This window comes from Castanea sativa, chromosome 5 (genome assembly GCF_040712315.1).
Source record: "Castanea sativa cultivar Marrone di Chiusa Pesio chromosome 5, ASM4071231v1".
NCBI lineage: Eukaryota > Viridiplantae > Streptophyta > Magnoliopsida > Fagales > Fagaceae > Castanea > Castanea sativa.
Window position 1 is genome coordinate 15,500,537 of NC_134017.1, and position 25,986 is coordinate 15,526,522.

The window sequence follows — 25,986 nt, forward strand, 5'->3', positions numbered from 1 at the left end:
CTCATATGTTTCACATTAAGTTCCCTTAATCGCATTATACTTATCCTTTTATCACTTGATTTACCTTGAGGGTCTAATGCGTTTTGTGCAAATGTTTCAGGTTACAGGTATATATGTTCCAAGTGCTTCACAACTTCTAGATTTAGGTGTGAGTGAGTTTTGCCATTGTTCCCAAACTCACGTTTAAGTCTAGAGTCTATTATAGTGTGTTTTGTCACAAAATAACCAAAGGGGGAGATTGTAAAGTTGTGATTTACAACTATGTTTTATGTTGGCTTTATTCCATGACAAAAAGTTTGCATAAATTTGTTTCCTTGTATTTTTGTGGGAGTTTATTGTATTGGGTGTAGTATTAAGTTGGTGAAGACTCAAGCTTAATTGAAGATCAGTGCATTTCGCGACTAGCTCGAGAGAAGTTGGTACTTCGCTACCACTGTCCACGTAATAATTAAGCGAGTTGGTACTTTCCAAGCCTTAAAGGCTTGAGAGATTTAAGGATTCAAGTTCAAGTAGTTCCAAGGTCGGGTTATACTGTCGATTATCAAAAAATAAAATAAAATAAAGGTGGCGAAGTGAGGCTCAAAGTATTGTTATTATTTTTAAGTAATTTTCAACTTGTCACATCTACAATTTTGCAAGACCATGAGCAGTGCCATTTCAGAAATTCTACTTAAAACTTCTGTAGAGTTGCATATATATGGGCCCAAAACCTATCGTCCTAGGTTACTCATTGTTAGGTTAAGGGTCCATCTCCATCTCTTCTAAACGCTCTTGGGTTTTTGCAAATGACAAAACAGATTGGGTGGTCCTCCAGTAGCGCTTTTGCCTTTCTTTATATATATATATATATATAAAGAAAAGCAAAAGTGCTACTGGAGACAGCAATGGCCACATGAAGACCATTAGGAGATGCCTAATCCTTTATTTGGCTATGATGACTCTTACTATCATAATCATGATCCAGATGCAGATGTTGATGAAGAATGGTTTCAAGGTAGAGATGGGTGGGATGACTAAAGATAGATATATAAGAAATATATATTCAAAAAAAAAGGTGTCAACAGCCACTTTTGTTGACTTTTCCAACAAAGCCAATTATGTGACCTTCCTTTCCCTACAATTATTTTGCCGTATCTCTTGCTTTAAGATCACAACTACCACTATTGCATAATGTTTTTCTCCTTTTTCCACAACATAATTATCTCTTGTCAGCAGCATATTCAGAAGTGAATATCTACTACACTAGCATCCTTACATCCAGAAGACAATTGTCACTATACTTCCAAGACCTCCACTCTTTTGGACAAATGTCAAGAACAAATCGGTCCTTACAACTCAAAGATTATCTTAATGTAAAATATTTGTTGTAAATTATTGCCTATAAATAGGCCTCTTGTGTTCTTAGTTTGGCAGAGTAAAAGAGAGTTAGAGGGAGTTAGCAAGAAAAAAGAAAACCTTATGTAATATTTCCCAGTTTATGTCTTCTAGTCCTGTAAAAAACTTATTTAATCTAATAATATCCCTCAGTTTGTTGTATCTTGTTTTATGTTCTATTCCATATTTTGATGTTATTTTCTATAGTATCTTAGTAATATATGCCATTAATAAACCTCCATGATCTTTTTACACTCCCATTGACAACTTGTCCTTGTATTTTACTAGTGTCCCTTTCTTTGTCCCTTTTTGTTTACATAATTCATGTCTCTCTCTCTCTCCTTCTATTCATTTCTAACTTCATTTCTCTCTCTCTCTCTCTCTCTCTCTCTCTCTCTCTCTCTCTCTCTCTCTCTCTCTCTCTCTCCCCCCCCATTTTCCAGCTCCGATCTCCGAGCCCAGCTGCGATCTCCGATCCACGCCGAGTCCAGCCGCGATCTCCGATCCACGCACCGCCGAGCCCAGCCGCAATCTCCAATCCACGCACCACCGAGCCCAGCCGCGATCTCCGATCCACACACCACCGATCCCAACTCCGATCTCCGATCCACAGCTCCACTGATCCGCAGCTCCGTCGACCAAAGCATCGTGGGTGTGTTTGTGTATCTGTGTTTTTTTTTTTTTTTTTGGAGCAAGTGTATGTCTGAGTTCGTTGAGTTTGTTGAGAACGGAGAAGAGAGAGGAAAAATGGAGTGAATGGGAAATGAATAAAATAATCCATACACGAGCTACAGTACCCGTGTATATTTACACGGTACTGTAGCTCGTGTATGGATTTTCACATTTTTGGCTATTTATACACCCACTGATGTGAGTGTTTTTTTGCATAAAATGTGTAAAAATTGTACTTTCTTTTATTTTACAAATTTTTAACTGAGCTGGTATGAATGCTCTAAGGGTCCATCTCCATCTCCTCTAAACGCTCTTGGGTTTTTGCAAATAACGAAATAGATTGGAGGACCAAGATTGGGTGGTCCTCCAGTAGCGCTTTTGCTTTTCTTTATATATATATACCATATTCATTGGGAGTTAGCAAGAAAAAAGAAAACCTTATGTAATATTTCCCAGTTTATGTCTTCTAGTCCTGTAAAAAACTTGTTTAATCTAATAATATTCCTCAGTTTGTTGTATTTTGTTCTATGTTCTATTCCATATTTTAATGTTATTTTCTATAGTATCTTAGTAATATATGTCATTAATAAGCATCCATGATCTTCTTACATTCCCATTGACAACTTGTCCTTGTATTTTACTAGTGTCCCTTTGTTTGTCCCTTTGTTTACATAATTGGTATATATATATACCATATTCATTATTTAAATAAAATCTCGTGTCAAAAATTGAATAGTTGGAGTCTTTTAATAAATCAAACCTTTAAATTTTCAATTGAAGATTAAGATTCTAAAATAATTTAATCAAGCTTCATTAAACTATATGAAAATCTTTTTTTACATTTTTTTTAGACAACTTTACAAACAGTTTACAACAAAAGAATATTCTGGTAAAGGCATAATTTAGATCACATGTGCGTTAAAATGAATTGATTTTTTTTTTTTTTTGTAAATATCTTTATCTTGATCTTTTATATTTTTATTTTTTAAAAAAAGTATAATTATTTTTTTTAGTGAGTAAAAAATATACTTATTGAACTTTGTCCAAGAGACAATGATTTCTTTTGCCATATAACGTAGCATAAACCTAGAAAACCTATCTATAATATATGACCCATGAAATTCACATTCTCTGGCTATACAGTGCCAGTGATTAAACGGGGTGTCACATTATGTCCAAATAAATGGGGTGTCACCCTAGAAAACCTTGTTCCCCACTCCCAAATAAATGGGGTGTCACATTATGTCCAACTGTCCAACCAATAGGGATGGTTTATTTTATTTTATGGGAATAGATATACTTTTTTTATACAAATTATGCATTCAGTCACGATGGGATAAACCCATACCTTTCATCTTATTATCATATTCTTATATTCTTATCTGATTGAATGTCGACGTATCATCTCATACGTAACAAAAAGCTTATCATATGTAAATTAACAAGGTGGAACAATACATGTCGGGCCATTTATTAAAGTGAAATTAATATGATTTTTTTTATACTAAAAAAATACTTTTCAATGTCTTTAAATTCAGAGTTATCAACTTATCATGAGTTTTAGTTACTCAATTGACAAAAAATTTATCATTATAAGAGTATTCAGATGATAGGTATAACATAAATTCTGCGATCTCATAAGTTCAATCCACCGTACTATTAAGCCATTAAGTTTTCAAAACATGTCATGTGAAGTAAGTAGAATAGTATGGCTAAAGGCAAGGACACTATATATATAATAAGATTAAGCAGTATAGACCACACGCATGGCATTAAGCTAATCTATCCCATACATAAAAAATATACAAAACAAATGAGAGTTATTGATTAAGCACCATGAGGTACTATTTAATTAATTAGTTCATGTGTTTCATGCAGTTGATATTCTTATTTTTCAATTCTTTCTTTTTGGGGTTTTTTTTTTTTTTTTTGGATTTGACATCAAGTGAACTAATTGCGACGCTCAAGAAAAGCCCAGAGAACCTCAGTTTATTGGCTCATTTTTTATTTCTTACTATTTCTCTAGTTTTCTTTTATTTTTCAGAAGACGTTATTACACAAACAAGCAAGAAAGACATAGGGACCCTAAAAACTGCACTAAAAATCTTTTGGGCGGCGTTTGATTCTATCTTACCTTTTCTTTATTAGTTTTCTGAAGAACAATATAGAGGAAAGGGCCATAGCCATGTGAAATTGGTAACTAGCCGAATAAAAAAATAAACAGCATGTTTGGCATGTAATGTATTTTTAGATGAAAGATCATGAGTATTTTATTGCTTCATCGAAAAGGCCAAAGATACAAAGTCTCATTCGAAATAAATATGGATAATAGAATCTGGTACATCCTAAAGCCATAAAATAACAGGAGCATCGAAAAAAATGATCTTGGCGTGCCAGCGTATGTGCAGCCATATATATATTTACCTCCCTCTTGGTGTGTTCAAAGTTGCAATGTTCTCATGGATAGTCATAAAGGACAAACTACAGGGAAGAGTATTTATTAAATCGAATCATGAAATGTGCATGTTGTAAATCCTGTATTTGACTAGAAGAGTGGGTAGTTAGAGCTGATTTGGTGGGATTGATTAATTTGATTTAGAGATTATGTTAGATGATATTCAATTAATCTCATGATATCATAATTATTTCACAATATGATATATTGTGGTTGATGCAAAATAATATGAATTATCTTAATGATGGATTCAAAAGTTATGGGTGCTCTTTTTTTCTTTTTTCTTTTTTTTTTTTTTTGAGAAGATGGGCACTCATAATTATAAATGAAAGGGGAAAAAAAATGAAATGAATGGGAAAAAAATCCCAAATTTTTATTGCACTCACAAAGGATTGAGTAATTTGGAAGCTTTAGTCAAAAATTCATTAAATCTAATTTCATTCACTCTTATTCTTCCTAATTTTGGAAGGAAAGAAAATTTGAGATTTTAAAAGAAAATGGAAAAATGAGTATTCCCTCTTATTTAAACTCCCAAATAAAGAAACAACATTTACATTCCTTTAATTAAAACTCCTAAATAAGGAAATGGAATGAATATTTTAAAAAAAATTCTTTTATTCATTTTTATTTTCATTTTATTCTTTCCTCCCAAACAAAGTGTAAGGGTGTGTTTGTTTTGAGGTGAAATAAGGTGGATGAAAAACTTTGGAAAGAAAATGGAAAGGAAAACTTTTTTGGAGTGTTTTTTTGGGTAAAGAGGAAGGAAAATAAATGATGAGACTCAGTTGTTTTCTCCCCAGGCCCATCAAAATGTTTTCCCACCAAAATGTTTTCTCCCCAAAATAGAGCGAAAACTAAATGGGGATGAATTTTTTCTTAATTGACAAAAATGCACATATGCACATTAATTAAGTTGCCTTTTCTTTTCTTCTCCACTGGGCAGTTGTAGGAGGTAAAAAATTATCAAGCCAATTACAAAATATCACATCAAAAATTTAATGGCAAATTCTAGATAAATATGTCATTAAATTAATTAAATCAAATGATGACATGTGTCATCCAAATGGATATTACATTGGCATATTGAAATTTGTCACGTGTCACTTGGCCCACAAGATAAAGATAAATCCACTATCCAAAGTTTGTGGATAATTATTTTTATTAAAATAAAGATAAATTTTCTATTCAGAATTTATGGATAATTATCTTTATTAAAATAAATAAATTAAATAGAGATAATTATTTATCTTTGTTGATTATTATCTTTATCAACATGTGATATTTATCAAAATAGATAAATAAAAATAATTATTAAGCAGAATTTGAGTCAATCAAGAGCCTACTATATATTTTCAAGCATATCAATTCAAAGGGGAGCTTATCCTCTGCAACCACTATAAATAGAAAACATTCCCTCTCATTTAAGGAGAATTTTTCTAAGGCGTCAAAGCTTTGGAGAAATTCTGCCTCAAGAAGTTCTTTGAAGTTCTATTGGAATTAAACTTCAAAAAGCCTCCATAAACTTCAACAAACCCCAAATCTTAAATCTTTGAAGCTCAACGGATCAAGCCTCTAAAGTCCCGAAGAACTTCAACCTAAAAGCCTTCACATTCGAAGACTTGAAGAACAATAAATATCTAATAAGCTCAAAGTTAGAGATTTGTTGCAGAGACCGTTCAATCCATCTTTCAACTAAAGTCAAGAAAATTTATTGTTCGAGTCAAGTTCAATGAAGATAGAATCAAAGGGTATTCTTTTGTAAAAGAATTAAAATAGAGATTCTACTCATTTTTCATCAATACAAATTTATATTTGCAAACCGTATTTCTTTTCAATTATTTGATTTTCTACAATTGAAAAATTTTGTGTTTACAACAGTATGTTGCCCTTTTTTTTTCTGGTAGTTGCCTCTTCTCTTTTTCTTTTTCTTTTTTTCATTGGGCAATACCGTTGCCCCTTTTTTTTTCCTTGGCTGTTGCCTCTTTTTTTTCTATTCTTTTTGTTTCTTTTAATTCTCTAGGGCTTGGCGTGCCTCTTTCTTTCTTTCTTTCTTTCTTTCTTTCTTTTTTTTGCTGGGCAGCACATTGCCTCTTCTCTTTTTTGGGACCTTATTTTTATTTTTCAATAAATTTGGGTGATTACTCTTTTTTGTGTGATTATTTGTCACTTTTTTTATTTAATTAAACATCATTCTTTAACAAGGGTATATGAATAAATTTATTCAAACTCATTTTTTCCATCCTTCCACTTTTCCACTCTCAACCAAACAAAAATGAGAGAAAATAATAAAAAAAATTCTCACCTCCAACCAAACCAAACGGACCCTAAAAGTCATGTTATACCAATTTCCAGTGTGAGTTCTAGTTAACTCAACACTTCAACTGGTAAAGTACCACCACGCACCCTTGATGTGGTGGTCACTCCAAAAGTATAAGTATATGTGGGGTGTGGGGGCAAAGGTTGGGGTTCAAGTCTCTAGGAGTGAGCTTCACACACATATACACTTGAATTATGCTAGAGTAGAAATTCTATTTTGTATAAAAAAAATTTAAAAAAAAAAAACTAGTAAAGTCTTCAATGGTTGAATAAAATATCTAGGATTCAACTCCCACCTATGCAAAAAATTAATTAATATCTTATTCCGATAATAAAAATTACATTCATTAAAAGCTCGCAGATACCATAAATTAAAATTATATAATAATAAAAAATAACAAAAATCTCAAACATTACTCAATGGTATCAGCCCAAATGTGTGCTGTAGTTGCCGACATAGGAAATTAGCAATTATTAAATAACCATCTATTACAAGGATCATCAGATCTGACTGTTATTGATAATTAGATACTTTCCATTAGGAAGTGCTACCAACTTTTGACTTTCCATTATGTGTGTGTATTAATTAAATAAATAAATAAAGCTTGTGACATTCAATTTCATCCATGATGAAATGGTTTTTTCTATGCGGATTTCTAGAAATGACACACTAGTGTGGACAATATGTATCGTCAGTTCGTAATGGCTTTTTTAGTTTTTTTTTTTTCCTTTTCTTTTATACAAATCTTGGAAACCTTGTTTTCCAATTTGCATATTTTAAATTTCCACATGTTCCGTGGATATTACTCGTTCAAAAAAAAATATTATCCTTTAATTCCTTCTAGGTGATCTGTCTCTAAAGAGTATCTACAAGTCAACAGGCAACAGCTCAGCTAACTAATATAATAAGTGCTTATTCTGTATCTGTCACTTTTCATTTTCAAAGAAATTGGATTTACAAGGGAAAACTAGGAAAAAGTGAATTTGAATTGCCTGGAATTTATAAAATTGAGGTTGTAATTGCAGGCTTTTGTTAATGACCCATTGCATACTTTTGTTGAAATTCCATTTCTTGCGCTTGGCCAATGAATATGATGTCTTTTCTACAACCTATAAGGCTATAACAGAATACAACTGTAGTTTGTGAATTGTGATTGGGTTTCACTCGGTTTATTTCTTTATGGGTTACACATTGATTCGTCACAATATTTTTCCAAAAACACAATCGAAGTATAGTGCCAAGTACACGTGAGAATTATTTCTAGCCTTAGACAATGCAAGATTGGCTAACAACAACAACAACAAATATGGCCAAACATGCTTCGGGTATCCATAGAAAACTTTTATGTAAAAAAGGCAAATATATTCTAAGCCATTAAATGTGTGTCATATAGCTAAAGTCTAATTTATGTGCTTAGATAAATTTACAGATTTCACACAGGCCAAGCACATATCAAGATTCAAGAGATGCTTTCTTTTTTCTTTTTTCTTTTTTCTTTTTTCTTTTTCTTGAAGAAAGAGATGTTTTCTAGAAACACCACATTATATGAGAGAGAGAGAGAGAGAGAGGGGTTAACTTCAAATTACATCTAGTGTAATTTTAAGCAATATTATACCACTTAATATTTTTTAATTTGATGAAAATTTTTAAAAAATCCACCATTAGATTATATTATCTTTATCTATTCTCCTTGCAAAAATTCAAAATGATCAAAAATTAATAACCATGCCAACAATTGATTGTTTATTATGATTAGTTCGAGAGGATCAAAATGCTATTGTGAACTATTCACAACAAAGAATGTTATTCGTTATTTATATGTATAAATATAAATATATATATATATATATAACATTCTTTGCTGTGATTAATTCACAATAAAAATGATATCAGCAATAAACTTCGATGAAAATAACATTAGTCCAATCATAAGAAATTATATCAATAATTGTGAGATGGAAAATTTTTAGCTGATATTGTTCTTTATGTGATAGACTAATTAAAGTCGCCCTCTGGATTGATTCCTCAGAAAAATGAGGGCAAAATGACATGAAAATTTCAAGACATACGTCACTTTTGAAGGATGTACCGTGAAAGGCCAAAGTTATCACTCAGTGGCCATAGTTCCTTCTTCACGTCACATTACATCGTTGTTGCACCTAGAAGGGGTGCAGGGTTAGACATACTGGTCCACCATGACCAAGGGAACCGTGGTAATTTAAAAAAAAAAAAAAAAAAAAAATTTGGTTTTTTTTTTTGGTTGAAATAAAATATACCCAAAAGCACGAGGTTGTTGATCAAGATAAAGCCTATTTAAAGGAAGAAAATGGGTACTACTTCATAGGTGTAGCAAAGTTTCTTATAGAAACTATATACATAAAGCTAGCAAGATGAGAATGTTGCTATTCTTCTTTCTTGCCACAATTGTGGTATCATCATCCCAAGGATCAGACCTGGGTCTATCTCACCAAATTCACCTTCTCAGGCCACAATCTGGTAACAAAGTTCCTGGATTATCATGCCTAAGTTGGCGACTCGGGGTCGAAACTCACAATATCATTGGCTGGACTACGGTTCCAAAAGAGTGTGAAGGGTATGTAGGTCACTACATGCTAGGCTACCAGTACAGAGAAGACTCCAAAGTGGTTACTAGTCAGGCTATTGACTATGCTCAGAGCCTCAAACTCATAGGAGATGGCAAGGATGTGTGGGTCTTTGACATAGATGAGACTACACTCTCTAATCTACCTTACTATGCTGAGCATGGATTTGGGTACGTAGTCAAACAACAGTGGTTATGATTTTATTGAATACCTATTTAGTAAACTAACACATATACACTGACAAACAAATTAAGGAACATACATTTCTTGATTTCTAATAGGTGGATTACGGCAATGATATTAGACTTTAAATGGTAATTACATATTTGAAAATAATCAAAGGCATACTATAACGTATATGAATAAAATAGATCGATATAATATAGTCAAGAATTTTGTAACTCAATGTTGTTGTTTAGCTCTTCTCTTGTTCTTTGTTTTTTACTAGCTAGCTATAGCTTTCAGGCATCAACTAGTGTGCATGAAATGCAGTCCAATAGTACAACCATTTTGAGCTGCACCATTAGTGTTTTCTTTTTCTTTGAGTGCTTTTGCTTTCTTTCATTTCTTTTTTTTCAACTAACAGTGCTTTTTCGCTGATTGTTGCCAGCATTTTGGCTGGTTATAATCGTAGAACCGTAAAATATGAGTGCAGCTAGCCAATATTGCAGCATGTACTTGCTAGCTTTTAGGGGCAGATTTAGTTGGGGCCAAAAGGGGGCCATTATTCCAAGCTCCCAATTACATCCTCTGCCCAATATGTTTTTCTTTAAAAGGGGAAAATATTACCAATTATAAGGTTAATTGGTGGGGATTAGGGATTTTTTTGATAATTCAATATGACAATGGGAAGAGCAGATCTGAATCCTAGTTTTCCTAATAAACAAAAGTAAGTTATGTCAATAGAGTTTCATGTCTCTTGACAGCTGGGATAGGAATTGAAGTATTTTGAATATGTGATTTTGAGAACAGGATCCCCTCTATTTCAAATTTTATTCATTTCTTCCATTTTACGGTTTAGACTTTGTGTCAAATTTTAAATAATATGACAAATTGTACGTGTGCCTTTTAATTTGTAACCCTTCCACATTTAAACTTGACCTCCAACTCTAAACACAATAATACATAATAATACCCATGAAATGCTAACTAGATCCAAGTTTTTTTAAAACTAGCCAATTTGGTCCCTAAAGCCGACTTAGCCCCTAAATAGTTAGTTTTTTTTTTTCAACTGTTTTAAGGACTAAATTAGTTTTAAGGACCAAATTGGTTAGTTTCGAAAAGTCTTAAAGACCAAATTAGCTTTACAGACCAAACTAGTTGGCATTAACCATCCATCTTATCGATCTCCACTATTTTTGTCACTTTTTTATCCGCATTTTTGGGCACTTGCACTGGCACTTCTTCTCTATAGTCTTAGTTACATTATAGTGTTACTTTCATCAAACTTATTTGATGTGACTTTGAAGACTTTAGACCTTGTAAAAGATATCTCTTTTCTCTCTGTAAGAAAGTAGATTTCAAGTTTTACTTGTCAGTAGTAGTAGATACATGCACGAGGAAATTTTTTTAAATTTTTTTTAGAATACATGTGATGACTATTATTGATTGTCACAATGATATACACCTCCAACTAAGAGTCTAAGAGCACCTCTTCAGCTCTGGCATGGGACCGAGTGACAAATTTTTATAGCTAGTTTTATAGAGGTAGTTGAAGAGTTAACATCCATTTACAAAGCCATCCTTTTAGTTATTCTACAAATTCTCAATTCATCATTATCTTCTCCCAAAACAAATATATATATATATATATATATATATATATAACAAAAATTCATAAGGACATTATGCTATTAATTTTAAGTTTTTAGCTTTAAAGCACTTTCTTGTTCTTTCTTTTTTTAATTAAAAACAATAAACAAAATCTTTATTGGTAGTATTAAGCAATATGGTTGATGTTATTCTTTTTTTTTTTTTGCTAACAATGGTTGATGTTATTCTTGTTCATACTTTTGGATGTCACATTCATTGCCAGAAACTAATCGTATTGAATTTTCAGGGTCCAGCCATATAATTCTACGTTATTCAACCAATGGGTCATTACAGCCAAAGCACCAGCATTGCCGGAGAGTGTGAAGTTATACAAAAAACTGTTATCTCTTGGTATTAAGGTTGTATTCCTAACAGGAAGATCAGAAGAACAAAGAACTGTCACAACAAATAATCTAAAGCGTGTTGGATTCCACACTTGGGAGAAGCTCATACTCAAGTAAGCTAATGATACTATATAGTAAATACTGGATTTTACTAAATTGCAATACTCGTAATCAAACCTCAAACTTAGTATAATTTAATTCATCACACACAAGTAAGCTAGTGATACTAAAAAGTAAAGACTGGATTTTGAAGTGCCTTACAATTATGATAGACCAAAACTCGGTAAAAGCTTTTCTTTATTCATAAAAGATGAGGGGAATAAGATTCAAAATTAATCAAGTTCTATTAATTAGAAGAATCAGATATTGTCATTAAGTTACAGGACTCGTAATCAAACTTTAAACTTAGCATAAGTTAAGTTAAATCACACTAATAGTACTTTTTTTTTTTTATGAAGTCTGTGAATTAGTTTTTCAGTTTTGTTTCTTACATATGAGTGTCATTTTATTTATTTATTGCAGGGCCTCATCTTATACAGGAAAAACAGCCGTGGAGTACAAATCGACTGAGAGGAATAACCTTGAGAAAAATGGGTACAGAATCATTGGGAACATTGGTGACCAGTGGAGCGATCTCATGGGTAGTCCAACTGGCAATCGGACTTTCAAGCTACCCGATCCAATGTACTATATTAGTTGAATGTTGAACTATATATGATTTAGGAAATAAAATGCTAAGTGCTAAAAACCAACTTATTGGGATGTAATAACCATGCTTAAATCTTTTTGAATTAGTTTGAGCTATCTGTCAGTCTGTTGTGTAATCTTTTTCTCTTGATAAAGATTTGCAGTTCATCCACACACACACACACACAAAAATTATTGTACCTATGGGTTTAATGATTTGTCAAAAAAAAATGAAGGGAAAACAGCCTTGGTTGGGAATTAAAACTGTTGAACTGCTCTAGGTTCTGGCTTAAATTGTTATGATCAAGAAAATTATGGTCCAAACATGGTCAATACTCGATTGTCGATACACTCATGGACCCCAATCTTCCATCAAAACAATTATAATTTATTTGTTTTTCAATTATATTATCATATTATGCTAGCTGCCAGTGAGCCCTAACTCTTCCTCCCTTTTGGGCTGGCGAAAAGATTGTGAAATCTCACGAAAATCGAAATGCTTGCCTAACTAACTTTTTTTTTTCTAATTAAAAAAAAAAAAAGACTTGTGAAATTTAGAAATAAAATACAAAATATAGATATATAGGTGTGTTTGGGATTAGTTTATAAACTTATTTTTTGGGTTTTAATTTTCATATACAACTTTTTTTTTATAAATTGAACAAAAAATTAAACAAATTGTTCCTAAAAGGAAATATGCAACATTATATTTCTATCTCAAACCTTATTTGAGGGCCTGGTCAACGAGTGTGAGGAAGTGTAGGAACGGAGAAAGGACAGTCGAGTGACTCGACATTAAATCATGTCCCTAATGTCCAAGACAACATAAGTATTGAGTGAAATATGCACTAGGCCCTAGCCTCCTTTTGGATGTGGATCAAATTAATTTTACTTTTCCTTACAGCCTATATATCTTAATCATACAGACAAAAACAGTTAAATGAAGGACAATATTTAGAATTGGTTTTGGAAAAAAGTGCTTGCTATTATGCATTCATCTAGATTTCGCAAATGAGGGATAGAGTCGAGAGAGTGCTGATGGTAAATTTGCTAACTTTAAGACAATACCCCATTCGATTGAGTTTGCTATAGTCCATACAAATAATCTTGGATTCTACAATTTGCGATCTTAGAGAATCTTGTGAGTTTCTCTTTAATTGTGTATCATTCTCTCAAAATATGTTTATGCTTTCAAATTAAAATTATTCAAAGTACTTATTCCTTTTAAAATTAATAAATATGAAACACTATTTATACATAATAAATATAATACCTTGAAAAAACACAATTAAAATACCACTTTTATTAATACAAGCCTACTAAAGCCATCCAAAACATTGCCTTGGCTTTTTCAAGCCATGTGGAGCTCAAAAGGCTCTTTCTTTTTTCCTTCTTTTATATATATATATATATATATATATATATATATATATATATATATATATATATATTTTTTTTTTTTTTTTTTTTTTTTTTTTCAAATTCTGCAAAAAAACCTACTTTTTACAATTGTCTTGGTGGAGCAAACTAAAAACCCCATTTGAGTGAGCTCCGCCAAGACAAGCATTTATCATTTTAGGAAGTCTATTTCTCGAATGGCACTTTGACTGCCCTTTAACTTTGCTCAAGCGCCCTTAGAGCTCATTTGAGCAAGCCATTGAAAAATGTTTTTTTCCCCAAAGAAAGATCATTTACATATTACAACCTACATATATGTTCACAAATATCAAATGAGAAAGTGTTTGATAAATTAATTTAAATTTACTAATACTCCTGCTGTATACAAATGGTGTCACTCATAGGGAAGCAACAGATGGACAAACATTTACATATAACACAATTCAAATATGGGAATGTGTAGATAGTATCAGATAAATATGAGTAGTTACAAAATTTCAAATAACACGAGGGAATTAACGTCAAGTGTTATTTGGGTGCAAGTAAAAATGTCAGATGGCAAGAAGGAACAATCGATAATCATTGAGACCTCAAGTATAAACTGAGGACCCATTGCTTGAATTTTTTTTTTTTCCATTTAGCTTTAATTTTATAATATTTTAGTTAGTTGTCTAGTTTGTAAATTATTTAGCAAATTAGCATCTCGAGTGTCTAAAACTCGAGTTCCAAAATAAAAATCAAGTTTTAAAAACTCAAATTGTAAGTAGTGGGAGCAGATGTGGAAAAAAATCCACGTGGAACTCGAGTTTTTAAGGCTCGAGTTCCACAATTTACTTTCCTGTGCTGCTTCTTCTTCCCCTGTTCTTCTTTCCTTATTCTTCTTCATCGGATCAGCCCGTGATTCTTCTTCATCAAATCTGCATTCTCCAAAGAGGTGAAATTCCGTCATGGTTAAAAGAAGTGAAAATATGTGAAGAGCCTTGTAGCTCCTTTGTTTCTTCTCAGAGTTTCCAAGGATATTCATCCCACAACCCAAATATGAATCAAATTTTCAAAATTTAAAAAAAAAAAAAAAAAAAAGTGAACATACAGGTGCCTTTTAATGGGTGTGATGAGTGGATGGGAATTCTTTTGTGCTTTGTTTTTGTACTCCGCAAGCGTCTTTGATACCCACTTGAAATTGAAGTTTATTCAATTGAAGTCCATGGACAGCAAGAGTATTCAATGCCACTTAGGTCTAGGATTGGGGAAAGTTATTGTAAATTTGAATCACGGGTTGATCAATACTTCTGCTTCTTCTTCCCCTGTTCTGCTTCTTCTTCCCATTTCTGGTTCCCCTGTTTTGCTTCTTCTTCCCATTTCTAGTTCTTCATCTTCATCGCCATCTTTTTTCGTGTTCTTCTTTGGAACTCGAGTCTTTAAGACTTGAGTTTCATGTTGTAAAAATTTGCCCATCTCAGCAATCAGGACTCAAGTCTTTGAGCCTCGATTTTTCCACCGAACTTGAGCCTTTGAGGCTCGAGATGTTATTTTCCTCATTTCTCTCCAGTTCTTGCTAACTAACTATATCGTGTGGCAAACTCCTGCTATTCTAAAAATTACCTCTCCATTTCTTAGGAAGAAACCTCTTACCACTCACTCAATTTATGCATCTCTCACTTGCTAGTTGTTATCAGGGTCAGCCCAAGGTCTTGGCCTAAGGCCCCACCCAAAAACAAAAACAAAAAAAAAAAAAGATTCCCCTTAGAGAAAAAGACCTCACTTCCAATGATTAAAGACTCAAATTTTTATAAAATTATATATATTTTTTAAAGATTGAGCATTTTTGTTATTAGTGATGTTAAGGATACTGCAAATTTTACTGTTGACTTACAAATTGCCATGTTACTAATCACAAAAAAAAAATGAAAGAAACATTCATTAGTTAGATTGATGAATTTCATCAATGAGAGTCAATGTCACCTCATATTGTGAACATTTTATGGTGTTTTAAACACATTTTTCCTTTTCATTTCTATTAAGACTCTCGATGTACGAAACCAATAGAACCCTAACCCAATTGAAACTCTAAAATGTTTCAAAAAATGTTGCAAATGTGTTAAATCATCAATTATAGATTAATCTCCCCTAATAGTTTGAGACTTTAATTTTGGTAAATTGATATCTTACAAAGCCACACATCAAATAATATCTATCTTCCTCTCTTAAAAACACGATATAAAATTAAAAGTTAGATTATAACTTCACTTAACTATGTATTGTTGTATATCCAAAATAAAGTATTTTTTTAATCGTAATATATTTTTATTTCTTTTTATTAATATTTATGGTTCAATTATGATATTCAATACTCTATATGAAATTAACATTAGTTTATTGGTATTATTCATCAAATTATGTATTTAATGTATCAAATTAACCTAGACTTGATTAGTATTATATAATTTTGTTTAATTAATATTTACATATTAAAAGCCCCACATAATCTTTTGCCTTAGGCCTCAAATAGTGTTGGGCCGCCCGTGGTTGTTATATTATTTCCTTCGCTTCTAGTTTAAGATCCAGTGTAAGACGTTAATGCAAATAAGTAGTCTGATTGCAGCCATTACTCTATCTTCTTCTTCTTCTTTTTGGTTAACTACAATATGTATAAAACTAGGAATTAACAAGTCTATTACAACACATAGAAGTTTCGTCAAAAGCCAGGAGGCTTGCCACCACAGGAATCATTACTCTTTCATTTATGAAGCATTGTTATATTGTTAAATTTGTAGTTAGTTCATATATTAGATCCTTTAAATCCTTCTTTTTTTTTTTTTTTTAGAAAACCTATGAAACTTAAATTGAAAAAAAAAATAGTCATAATCGACAGAAAGAACACGTAGATGTGGAGGAACATCCTCCAACCACATCTCTAAACTTCTAATCTATGAGTATGAGTAACAAAGATACTACTAAAGGCCTTTATAGTAGGTTTCACCAACTCTTGCAAATGACCAAAGGAGGCCAAAGATCCATCCATGGTCTTCAGAGCATTTATTACCACTTGGGATCACCCTCCAAGATAAGAGCAAAATCTTGAGCAAAATGAATTGCTCGCACTACTGCTAGTGCTTCTACGTCAAAGGAGGAGGGGGGAAGATTTATGTTTTCAAATAGTGATGTCTTCACTCTACCCCTTACTATCTCGAATAACAACTCCAAGACCTGCTACGTTTAAGTCTGAAGATTTCTCTATTGAAATTATCCTTTAAGAACGGAGCTGTGGGAGGGTGCCAACAAACACAAGTTGGAGGTTGAGTTAGATATTGAGTTAGTGTTCTTGGATTACGATGGTAAAACTTAGCTAGAGCCTAGGAAGCCAAAGGAATGACATGAGAGATCAAATACTCACTGGAGATTCGTAGCTAGCTTCTTCGGCACCAAGTTGTCCAAATAAAGATAGAGAATAACTCCAACTCATTTCCTTCTTCCTTGATGTACCAAAATAAATTCGGAAACTTGCCAAAGATTCTAGTTTGGTGGATCAACCAGCTTAAAAAAGAACCCCATATAGGTGTGAGAGCTGGACAGTTCTAGAGAATATGTAAGGACCTGTTTGGTAAGAGTATTTACATATAGTTTTTTTTGTTTTGCAACCCATAAAATAGTGCATCTCACACTTGAATTTATCATTTAGATAATATTTTTTGGAGAATTTCCTTTGAAATCTCTCTAATTTGATAAAACAGTAATAGTTTTAGTTAATATCATATTTTATTTCAAATCAATTGTTTGGCTAATCTCTAAAATCAAGATTACAAGGGATATGCTTCCAATAATTATCCAATCCAAGAGACAAGTGTAAAATTCATATCCTGACACAATCCGCACTCATCGAGACAATATGCTATATGCATGCCCATGACATAGCATCATTATAATGCTGTAAATTAAACAAGATTAAGCCAATGGAATGACATGAGAGATTGGGTATTCACTGGAGCTTCGTAGCTAGTTTCTATGGTACCAAGTTGTCCAAACCAACATAGAGAATAACTCCAACTCTTTTCCTTCCTCCTTGATGTACCAAAATAAATTCGGAAACTTGTCAAACATTCGAGCTTGGCGGACCAACCCGCTTGAAGAAGAACCTCATATGGGCGTAAGAGCTGAACAGTTCCAGAGAGTATGTAAGGGTTTGTTTTGTAAGAGTATTTGCATATAGTTTTTTTTGTTTTGCAACCCATAAAATGGAGGGTCTCGCACTTGAATTTATTATTTGGCTAATATTTTTATTTCAACAATTTCCTTTGAAATCTCTCTAATTTGGTAAAACAATACTAGTTTTAGTTAATATCATATTTTATTTCAAATCAACTGTTTGGTTAATCTCTAAAATCAAGATTACAAGGGATATGCTTCCTATAGTTATCCAATCAAAGAGACAAGTGTAAGATTCCTATCATAACACGATGCGCACTCATCAAGACAATATGCTATAGGCATGCCCATGACATAGCATCATTGTAATACCGTAAATTAAACAATATTAAGTCGATGGAATGACATGAGAGATTGGGTACTCACTAGAGCTTCGTAGCTAGTTTCTACAATACCAAGTTGTCCAAACCAACATAGAGAATAACTCCAACTCTTTTCCTTCCTCCTTGATGTACCAAAATAAATCTGGGAACTTGTCAAAGATTCTAGTTTGCCAAACCAGCCAGCTTGAAGAAAAACCCCACATAGGCGTGAGAGCTAGACAATTTCCAAGAGTATGTAAGAGCCTGTTTGGTAAAAATATCTAAATATAGTTTTTTTGTTTTGCATTTTGTAAAATGGTGAGTCCTACACTTGAATTTATTATTTGGCTAATATATTTTTTTCAACAATTTCCTTTGATATCTCTCAATTTCCTTTGAAATCTCTCTAATTTCACAAAACAGTACTAATTTTAGTTAATATCATATTTTATTCAAATCAATTGTTTGGCTAATCTCTAAAATCAAGATTACAAGGAATATGCTTCCAATGGTTATCCAATTGAAGAGACAAGTGTAAGATTCATATACTGACACAATGCGTACTCATTAAGACAATATGCTATATGCATGCCCATGACATAGCATCATTGTAATATTGTAAATTAAACAAGATTAAGCCAATGAAATGACATGAGAGATTAGGTATTCACTGGAGCTTCGTAGTTGGTTTCTACGGTACCAAGTTGTCCAAACCAACATAGATAATAACTCCAACTCTTTTCCTTCCTCCTTGACATACCAAAATAAATTCGGAAACTTGTCAAACATTCTAGTTTGGCGGACCAACCCGCTTGAAGAAGAACCCCATATGGGCATGAGAGCTGGACAGCTTCAGAGAGTATGTAAGGGCTTGTTTGGTAAGAATATTTGCATATAGTTTTTTTGTTTTGCAACCCATAAAGTGGTGGGTCTCACACTTGAATTTATTATTTGACTAATATTTTTTTTTTTGACAATTTCCTTTGAAATCTCTCTAATTTGATAAAACAGTACTAGTTTTAGTTAATATCATATTTTATTTCAAATCAGTTGTTTGGCTAATCTCTACAATCAGGATTAGAAGGGATATGCTTTCTATAATTATCCAATTGAAGAGACAAGTGAAAGATTCCTATCCTGACACAATGCGCACTCATCAAGACAATATGCTATATACATGCCCATGACATCGCATCATTGTAATATCGTAAATTACACAATATTAAGTCGATGGAATGACATGAGAGATTGGGTACTCACTAGAGCTTCGTAGCTGATTTCTACAGTACCAAGTTGTCCAAACCAACATAGAGAATAATTCTAACTCTTTTCCTTTCTCCTTGATGTACCAAAATAAATCCGGGAACTTGTCAAAGATTCAAGTTTGCCAGACCAGCCAATTTGAAGAAGAACCCCATATAGGCATGAGAGCTGGACAATTTTCAAGAGTATGTAAGAGCCTGTTTGGTAAAAGCATTTAAATATAGTTTTTTTTGTTTTGCAACCTATAAAATGGTGGGTCTCACACTTGAATTTATTATTTGGATAATATTTTTTTTTTTGACAATTTCCTTTAAAATCTCTCTAATTTCCTTTGAAATCTCTCTAATTTCATAAAAACAGTAAGTTAATATCATATTGTATTTCAAATCAATTATTTGGCTAATCTCTAAAATCAAGATTACAAGGGATATGCTTCTTATAGTTATCCAATTAAACAGACAAATGTAAGATCTCTATCCTAACACAATGCGCATTCATCGAGACAATATGCTATATGCATGCCCATGACATAGCATCATTGTAATACTGTATATCAAACAAGATTAAGCCGATGGAATGACATGAGAGATTGGATACTCACTGGAGCTTCATAGCTGGTTTCTACAGTACCAAGTTGTCCAAACCAACATAGAGAATAATTCTAACTCTTTTCCTTTCTCCTTGATGCACCAAAATAAATCCAGGAACTTGTCAAAGATTCTAGTTTCGCAGACCAACCATCTTGAAGAACCCCATATGAGCGTGAGAGCTAGACAATTCTAGAGAGTAGGTAAGGGCTTGTTTGGTAAGGGTATTTGCATATAGTTTTTTTATTTTGCAACTTATAAAATGGTGGGTCTCACACTTGAATTTATTATTTGGCTAATATTTTTTTTTCAACTATTTCCTTTAAAATCTCTCTAATCTGATAAAACAATACTAGTTTTAGTTAATATCATATTTTATTTCAAATCAACTGTTTGGTTAATCTCTAAAATCAAAAATATAAGGGATATGCTTGTTATAGTCATCCAATCAAAGAGACAAGTGTAAGATTCCTATCTTGACACGATGTGCACTCATCAAGACAATGTGCTATATGCATGCCCATGACATTGCATCATTGTAATACTGTAAATTAAACAATATTAAGTCGATGGAATGACATGAGAGATTGGGTACTCACTAGAGCTTCGTAGCTGGATTCTATGGTACCAGGTTCTCCAAACCAACATAGAGAATAACTCCAACTCTTTTCCTTCCTCCTTGATGTACCAAAATAAATTCGGAAACTTGTCAAAGATTCTAGTTTGGCGGACCAACTCGCTTGAAGAAGAACCCCATATGGGTGTGAGAGTTGGACAGCTCCAGAGAGTATGTAAGGGCTTGTTTGGTAAGATTATTTGCATATAGTTTTTTTGTTTTGCAACCCATAAAATGGTGGGTCTCACACTTGAATTTATTATTTCGCTAATTTTTTTTTTCGACAATTTCCTTTGAAATCTCTCTAATTTGATAAAACAGTACTAATTTTAGTTAATATCATATTATATTTCAAATCAATTGTTTGGCTAGTCTCTAAAATCAAGATTACAAGGGATATGCTTCCAATAGTTATCCAATTGAAAAGACAAGTGTAAGATTCATATCCCGACACAATGCGCACTCATTGAGACAATATGTTATATGCATGCTCATGACATAGCATCATTGTAATACTGTAAATTAAACAAAATTAAGCCGATAGAATGACATGAGTGATTGGGTATTCACTAGAGCTCGTAGCTGGTTTCTATGGTACCAGGTTCTCCAAATCAACATAGAGAATAACTCCAACTCTTTTCCTTCCTCCTTGATGTACCAAAATAAATTCGGAAACTTGTCAAAGATTCTAGTTTGGCAGACCAACCTGCTTGAAGAAGATCCCCATATGGGTGTGAGAGTTGGATAGCTCTAAAGAGTATGTAAGGGCTTGTTTGGTAAGAGTATTTACATATAGTTTTTTTGTTTTACAACCCATAAAATGGTGGGTCTCACACTTGAATTTGTTATTTGGCTAATATTTTTTTTTCAACAATTTCCTTTGAAATCTCTCTAATTTGATAAAACAGTACTAATTTTAGTTAATATCATATTATATTTCAAATCAATTGTTTGTGTAGTCTCTAAAATCAAGATTACAAGGAATATGCTTCCAATAGTTATCCAATCGAAGAGACAAGTGTAAGATTCCTATCCTAACACGATGCACATTCATCTTGACAATATGCTATATGCATGCCCATGACATAGCATCATTGTAATACTATAAATTAAACAAGATTAAGCCGATGGAATGACATGAGAGATTGGATATTCACTGGAGCTTCGTAGCTGGTTTCTACAGTACCAAGTTGTCCAAACCAACATAGAGAATAACTCCAACTCTTTTACTTTCTTCTTGATGTACCAAAATAAATTCGGGAACTTGTCAAAGATTCTGGTTTGGCAAACCAACCAACTTGAAGAAGAACCCCATATGGGCATGAGAGCTGGACAATTTTGGAAAGTATGTAAGGGTTTGTTTCGTAAGAGTATTTAAATTTAGTTTTTTTTTTAATTTTTTTGCAATTCATAAAATGGTGTGTCCTACACTTGAATTTATTATTTAGCTAATTTTTTTCGAGAATTTCCTTTGAAATATTTTCTAATTTGATAAAACAATACTAGTTTTAGTTAATATCATATTTTATTTCAAATCAATTGTTTGGCTAATCTCTAAAATCAAGATTACAAGGAATATGCTTCTTATAGTTATCCTATTGAAGAGACAAGTGTAAGATTCTTATCTTGACACGGTGCACACTCATCAAGACAATATGCTATAGCATGCCCCTGACATAGCATCATTGTAATACTGTAAATTAAACAAGAATAAGGTGTTATACTGTCATTTTTCTAATAGATTTATTTCAGCCTAAAATGTTTTCATTATGTAATTCTGTAAATTAAACAAAAAATTAATGTTAGGCGTATTTCATGGAGCGACACGTACTTCTCTCTGCTATGAAGTCTTGAAGTAAAGCTTCATTCATGGCATTTGTCATCATCTGTTCTACAGCATTTGTGACTCTGACTTCATTTAGTCCAACTGTTCTGTTGCTTGACGAGGCCATGAAAGAAACCAACTACTTCCTTTGCTATTTCTGACCTAGTTTCCAAGGATTTCGATAGTTGGATTGGTCCATCATTATCCAATTATATTAGATCCCTGACACCTAATAGTGGACACATGACACCATTTGGATGGGTTTAGTGCAATTAGATACTTTCCAAAGGGTGGAACTTGTGTCCTGTGGCCACTGGCCACTGGACACAAGCCATACCCCTTTCCAAATACCCGAATATGTATTATTCTATCCACAATGGTCATTGACCTCATTTCTCAAGTGTCATTGAGCAAAGAAGAAGCAAGAATTCTGGTCAACATCCTTAGCAACCCCGGTCTTGATTCCTGTAATCTTTGAGGGGAGTCGAGTATAGAACTCATGCCGACGGGTCACCAGTTGATTATTACCATTATATTTCCCCTTTAAATATAAAGTAATATAATTCAAAAGTGAAATAAGATCAAATGTGGTGTGGTGTAGCTACCACATAAAGCATTTACGCAACAATGAGAGATTTTATAGTAAATAAAGCTATGAGTATAGAAAAGTGACATCCAACAACACTAATATCAATTGTTACCTGCTACTATGGTGTCTAAGAATACCATGTACCATGTAGCTTTTGGTGACAAGTGCGATTACAAATGTTACATATCCACCAACAACATTTTTGAATGAATAGTCCAACAAACTGATAAAAAAAAAAATCTTGTAATGTTAAACAAACATATTTAGCAAATTAAAGTAAAGAGAGTTTAACAAGGTTAAGTGTACATGTTCAACAATTACAAAATAAAATAGTTTTGATAATCAAGTAAGAAGTGTCCAACAATGAGAATTAAAGAGATTAACACATTAACGCAAATATCTACAGCACAATAACATAAACTTCAACAGTGAAATTAAATACCAATGATGAATATCAGAGAAAAGATAATAAGCTAAATTTTAATAATTGGACAGAGAGGAGAACATAGCTTTGGTAATGCATGGCAATAGCAGTTAAGTTATTCTGTCAAATCTTTTGCAAAAAGCATATATCATTTTGTGTAGATAATGACCAATAGCTAATTAGTCAAGAGTGATGGAGATTGAAGCAAATAGTGAGCTATGATTATTAGAAATTTGCTTATTTTGAAGTTATGGAGCTACTAAAACATTTTAATGATGCTGCTAGAAGCATAAGAAATGATCTTATGCGGAATTGGTTAATAAAAGTGAAGCTTTTGGTGATGGATAAAAGAATTTTAAGAAGAAGAATGAAGAGGAATCAAAGGTCTGAGATTTGCTAGCTTGGAAAACCACATATGATCTTCCTCCTACTACCCTTGAAAAACGTGAAAAGATGATGTTGTTGAAAGGCCAAATTGCTTGTGAGAAAATGAAATATGAGAGTTTTGTGTTAGGTAATAGGTAGTGAACAGGTATGGATGTGTGAGCTACTTATGATTTTTGCTTGAATTAGAGGATTAGTTATGTTAATCTAATCCTCTAAAGTGTGGGCCTTGAAGTTCAACCCAAGTTGGAAAAAAGATATACGACAAGGCCCATTGAAGTAACATGGGCAATAAGCCCAATAACTTGTGAAGAAAAATAAATGAGCTTATACTTGTTTGGGCCAATATTTTATACCCAATTTTGTTTGTATTTTTTAGTCCACTATAAAACAAAGGCCGAAAAAATAACCCTCAACAAAATTCCTTTTAAATAAATAATTGATAAATTATATAATCATCAACCTTTAATATCTCCCTTTTTTTTTTGTGAGAAAACCTTTGATGTCTCTTTAACTAGCATATGAAATTGCGATAAAGTAGTCACTCGTAAACATTAGGAAGTGGTATTTGTCATTTGGTGCAGCTTAAGCAAAATTTACCGCATGAGATTCCAATAATTCTCCATATGTTATTTGCAAAGAAATATGAATAAAACAATTAAAAGAATATCAAAAATTTAAAGTTTTTTGGCCCAACCCATGTCCATATAGTGAAGTAACGTGGGCCAAAAGCCTAATAACTCACAAAGAAAAATAAATTGACCAATACTTATTTGGGCCCAAGAATTTATACCCAACACTTGTTTGTATTTTGTAGCTCAATAGGAAACAAAAGCCCAAAAAAAATAGTCCTCAATAAATGTCTTTTTAAATAAAAAGACAGATAAATTATAGAATTACGTCTAAATTATTTAATCACCAACCCTTAATATCTATTTAACTAGCACATGAAATTGTGTTAAAGGAGTCACTTGTAAATAATAAAAATAAACATGCGGAAATGGTGTTTGATTTTGATCCAGCTTAAGAAATATTTATTACGTTTGATTCAAATAATCCACCTATGTTATTTGAAAAAAAATAAAACTATTAAAAGAATCAAATTCTTTTTCTTTCTTTCTTTCTTTTTGGCATTATTTCACATTATCAATAAGAGGGTCAAAACCATGTGATGCATGGCCCAATCAAATAAATAAATTTAAAAAACGTTGGTCCTAAAATTTTTCATTATCATTAGGAGTGTCAATTCGGGTTAGTGTGTCGTGTCGAGGTAGGGGTATTCGACTAAATGGCTCAACCATAACCCAACCCATTTAATAATCGTGTTATGATCTTTCAACCCTAACCCGACCTGTTAATAAGGCGGGTTGACCTGACCCAACCCATTTGACACGCTTAATAAACAAGTCGCATTGGGTTAACACAAATGTAACACAACCCATTTCAACTTGCATAATATTAAATATAACATCCATCTAGAAAAAAAAAAATTTCATCCCAAAAAGTAGTACATACACTTCAAGTCTTTAACCTACATTCAAAATAATATAGTTCAACAAAAATATAACATTTATTTAGAAATAAGTTATTTACACTCCAAAAGAAGTGTATACACTTCAACCCAAATTCAAAATAACAAAGTTTAATAAAAATAAAATAACATAGTTCAACAAAAATATAATATCCTTAGAACTCGCCAAATGCTATGTATCAATATTGAAAGAATTTGAGCAAACAGTAGACTAATCCTGACTATGATCACGATTATCATCCATAGATTCTTTGTTGATGTTTAAATTTATAACATCTTCCACAAGCTCATCCAATTTCATTTGTGCAAGTTCTATGCCAAAAAAAAAAAGTATTAGAAGTTCTAGGGTCTGTAAGGTTTCAATTTCCAATTATATCCCTTGTAAATTTTTGTAATTACTCACTTTTCTTTTAAAATTTAAAATATATGTTGGATATAAAAGGTATTTGACAAATCTAAAATAAAATAAATATTTATTTGTTATACGAGTTAAATGGGTTGTGTTAAGTGGCTCATTTCAGGTTAATACAAATAAATTGACGTATCAAACGTGTCTATTGCAGGTTACGTAGGTTGACCCGCTTATGACACATTTCTTAT

The 25,986-nt window shown here is 32.4% G+C and overlaps 1 protein-coding gene across 1 annotated transcript; it reads left to right on the forward strand.

The window, feature by feature from the left end:
* Positions 1 to 9,113: 9,113 nt before the first annotated feature.
* On the forward strand, positions 9,114 to 12,381 carry LOC142636556 (acid phosphatase 1-like). Its single transcript, XM_075810814.1, has 3 exons — positions 9,114 to 9,591; positions 11,481 to 11,690; positions 12,100 to 12,381. The coding sequence occupies exons 1-3, from the start codon at positions 9,209 to 9,211 to the stop codon at positions 12,275 to 12,277; spliced, it is 771 nt and encodes a 256-aa protein (XP_075666929.1). The 5' UTR covers positions 9,114 to 9,208; the 3' UTR covers positions 12,278 to 12,381.
* Positions 12,382 to 25,986: the final 13,605 nt, after the last annotated feature.

What these genes read in the sequence shown, in the direction of transcription:
- LOC142636556 (XM_075810814.1), top strand. Translation starts at nt 9,209, where the DNA reads ATGAGAATGTTGCTATTCTTCTTTCTTGCCACAATTGTGGTATCATCA. An exon ending in TATGCTGAGCATGGATTTGG is followed by an intron (nt 9,592 to 11,480) that starts GTACGTAGTCAA and finishes TTGAATTTTCAG; the next exon opens with GGTCCAGCCATATAATTCTA. An exon ending in TGGGAGAAGCTCATACTCAA is followed by an intron (nt 11,691 to 12,099) that starts GTAAGCTAATGA and finishes TATTTATTGCAG; the next exon opens with GGCCTCATCTTATACAGGAA.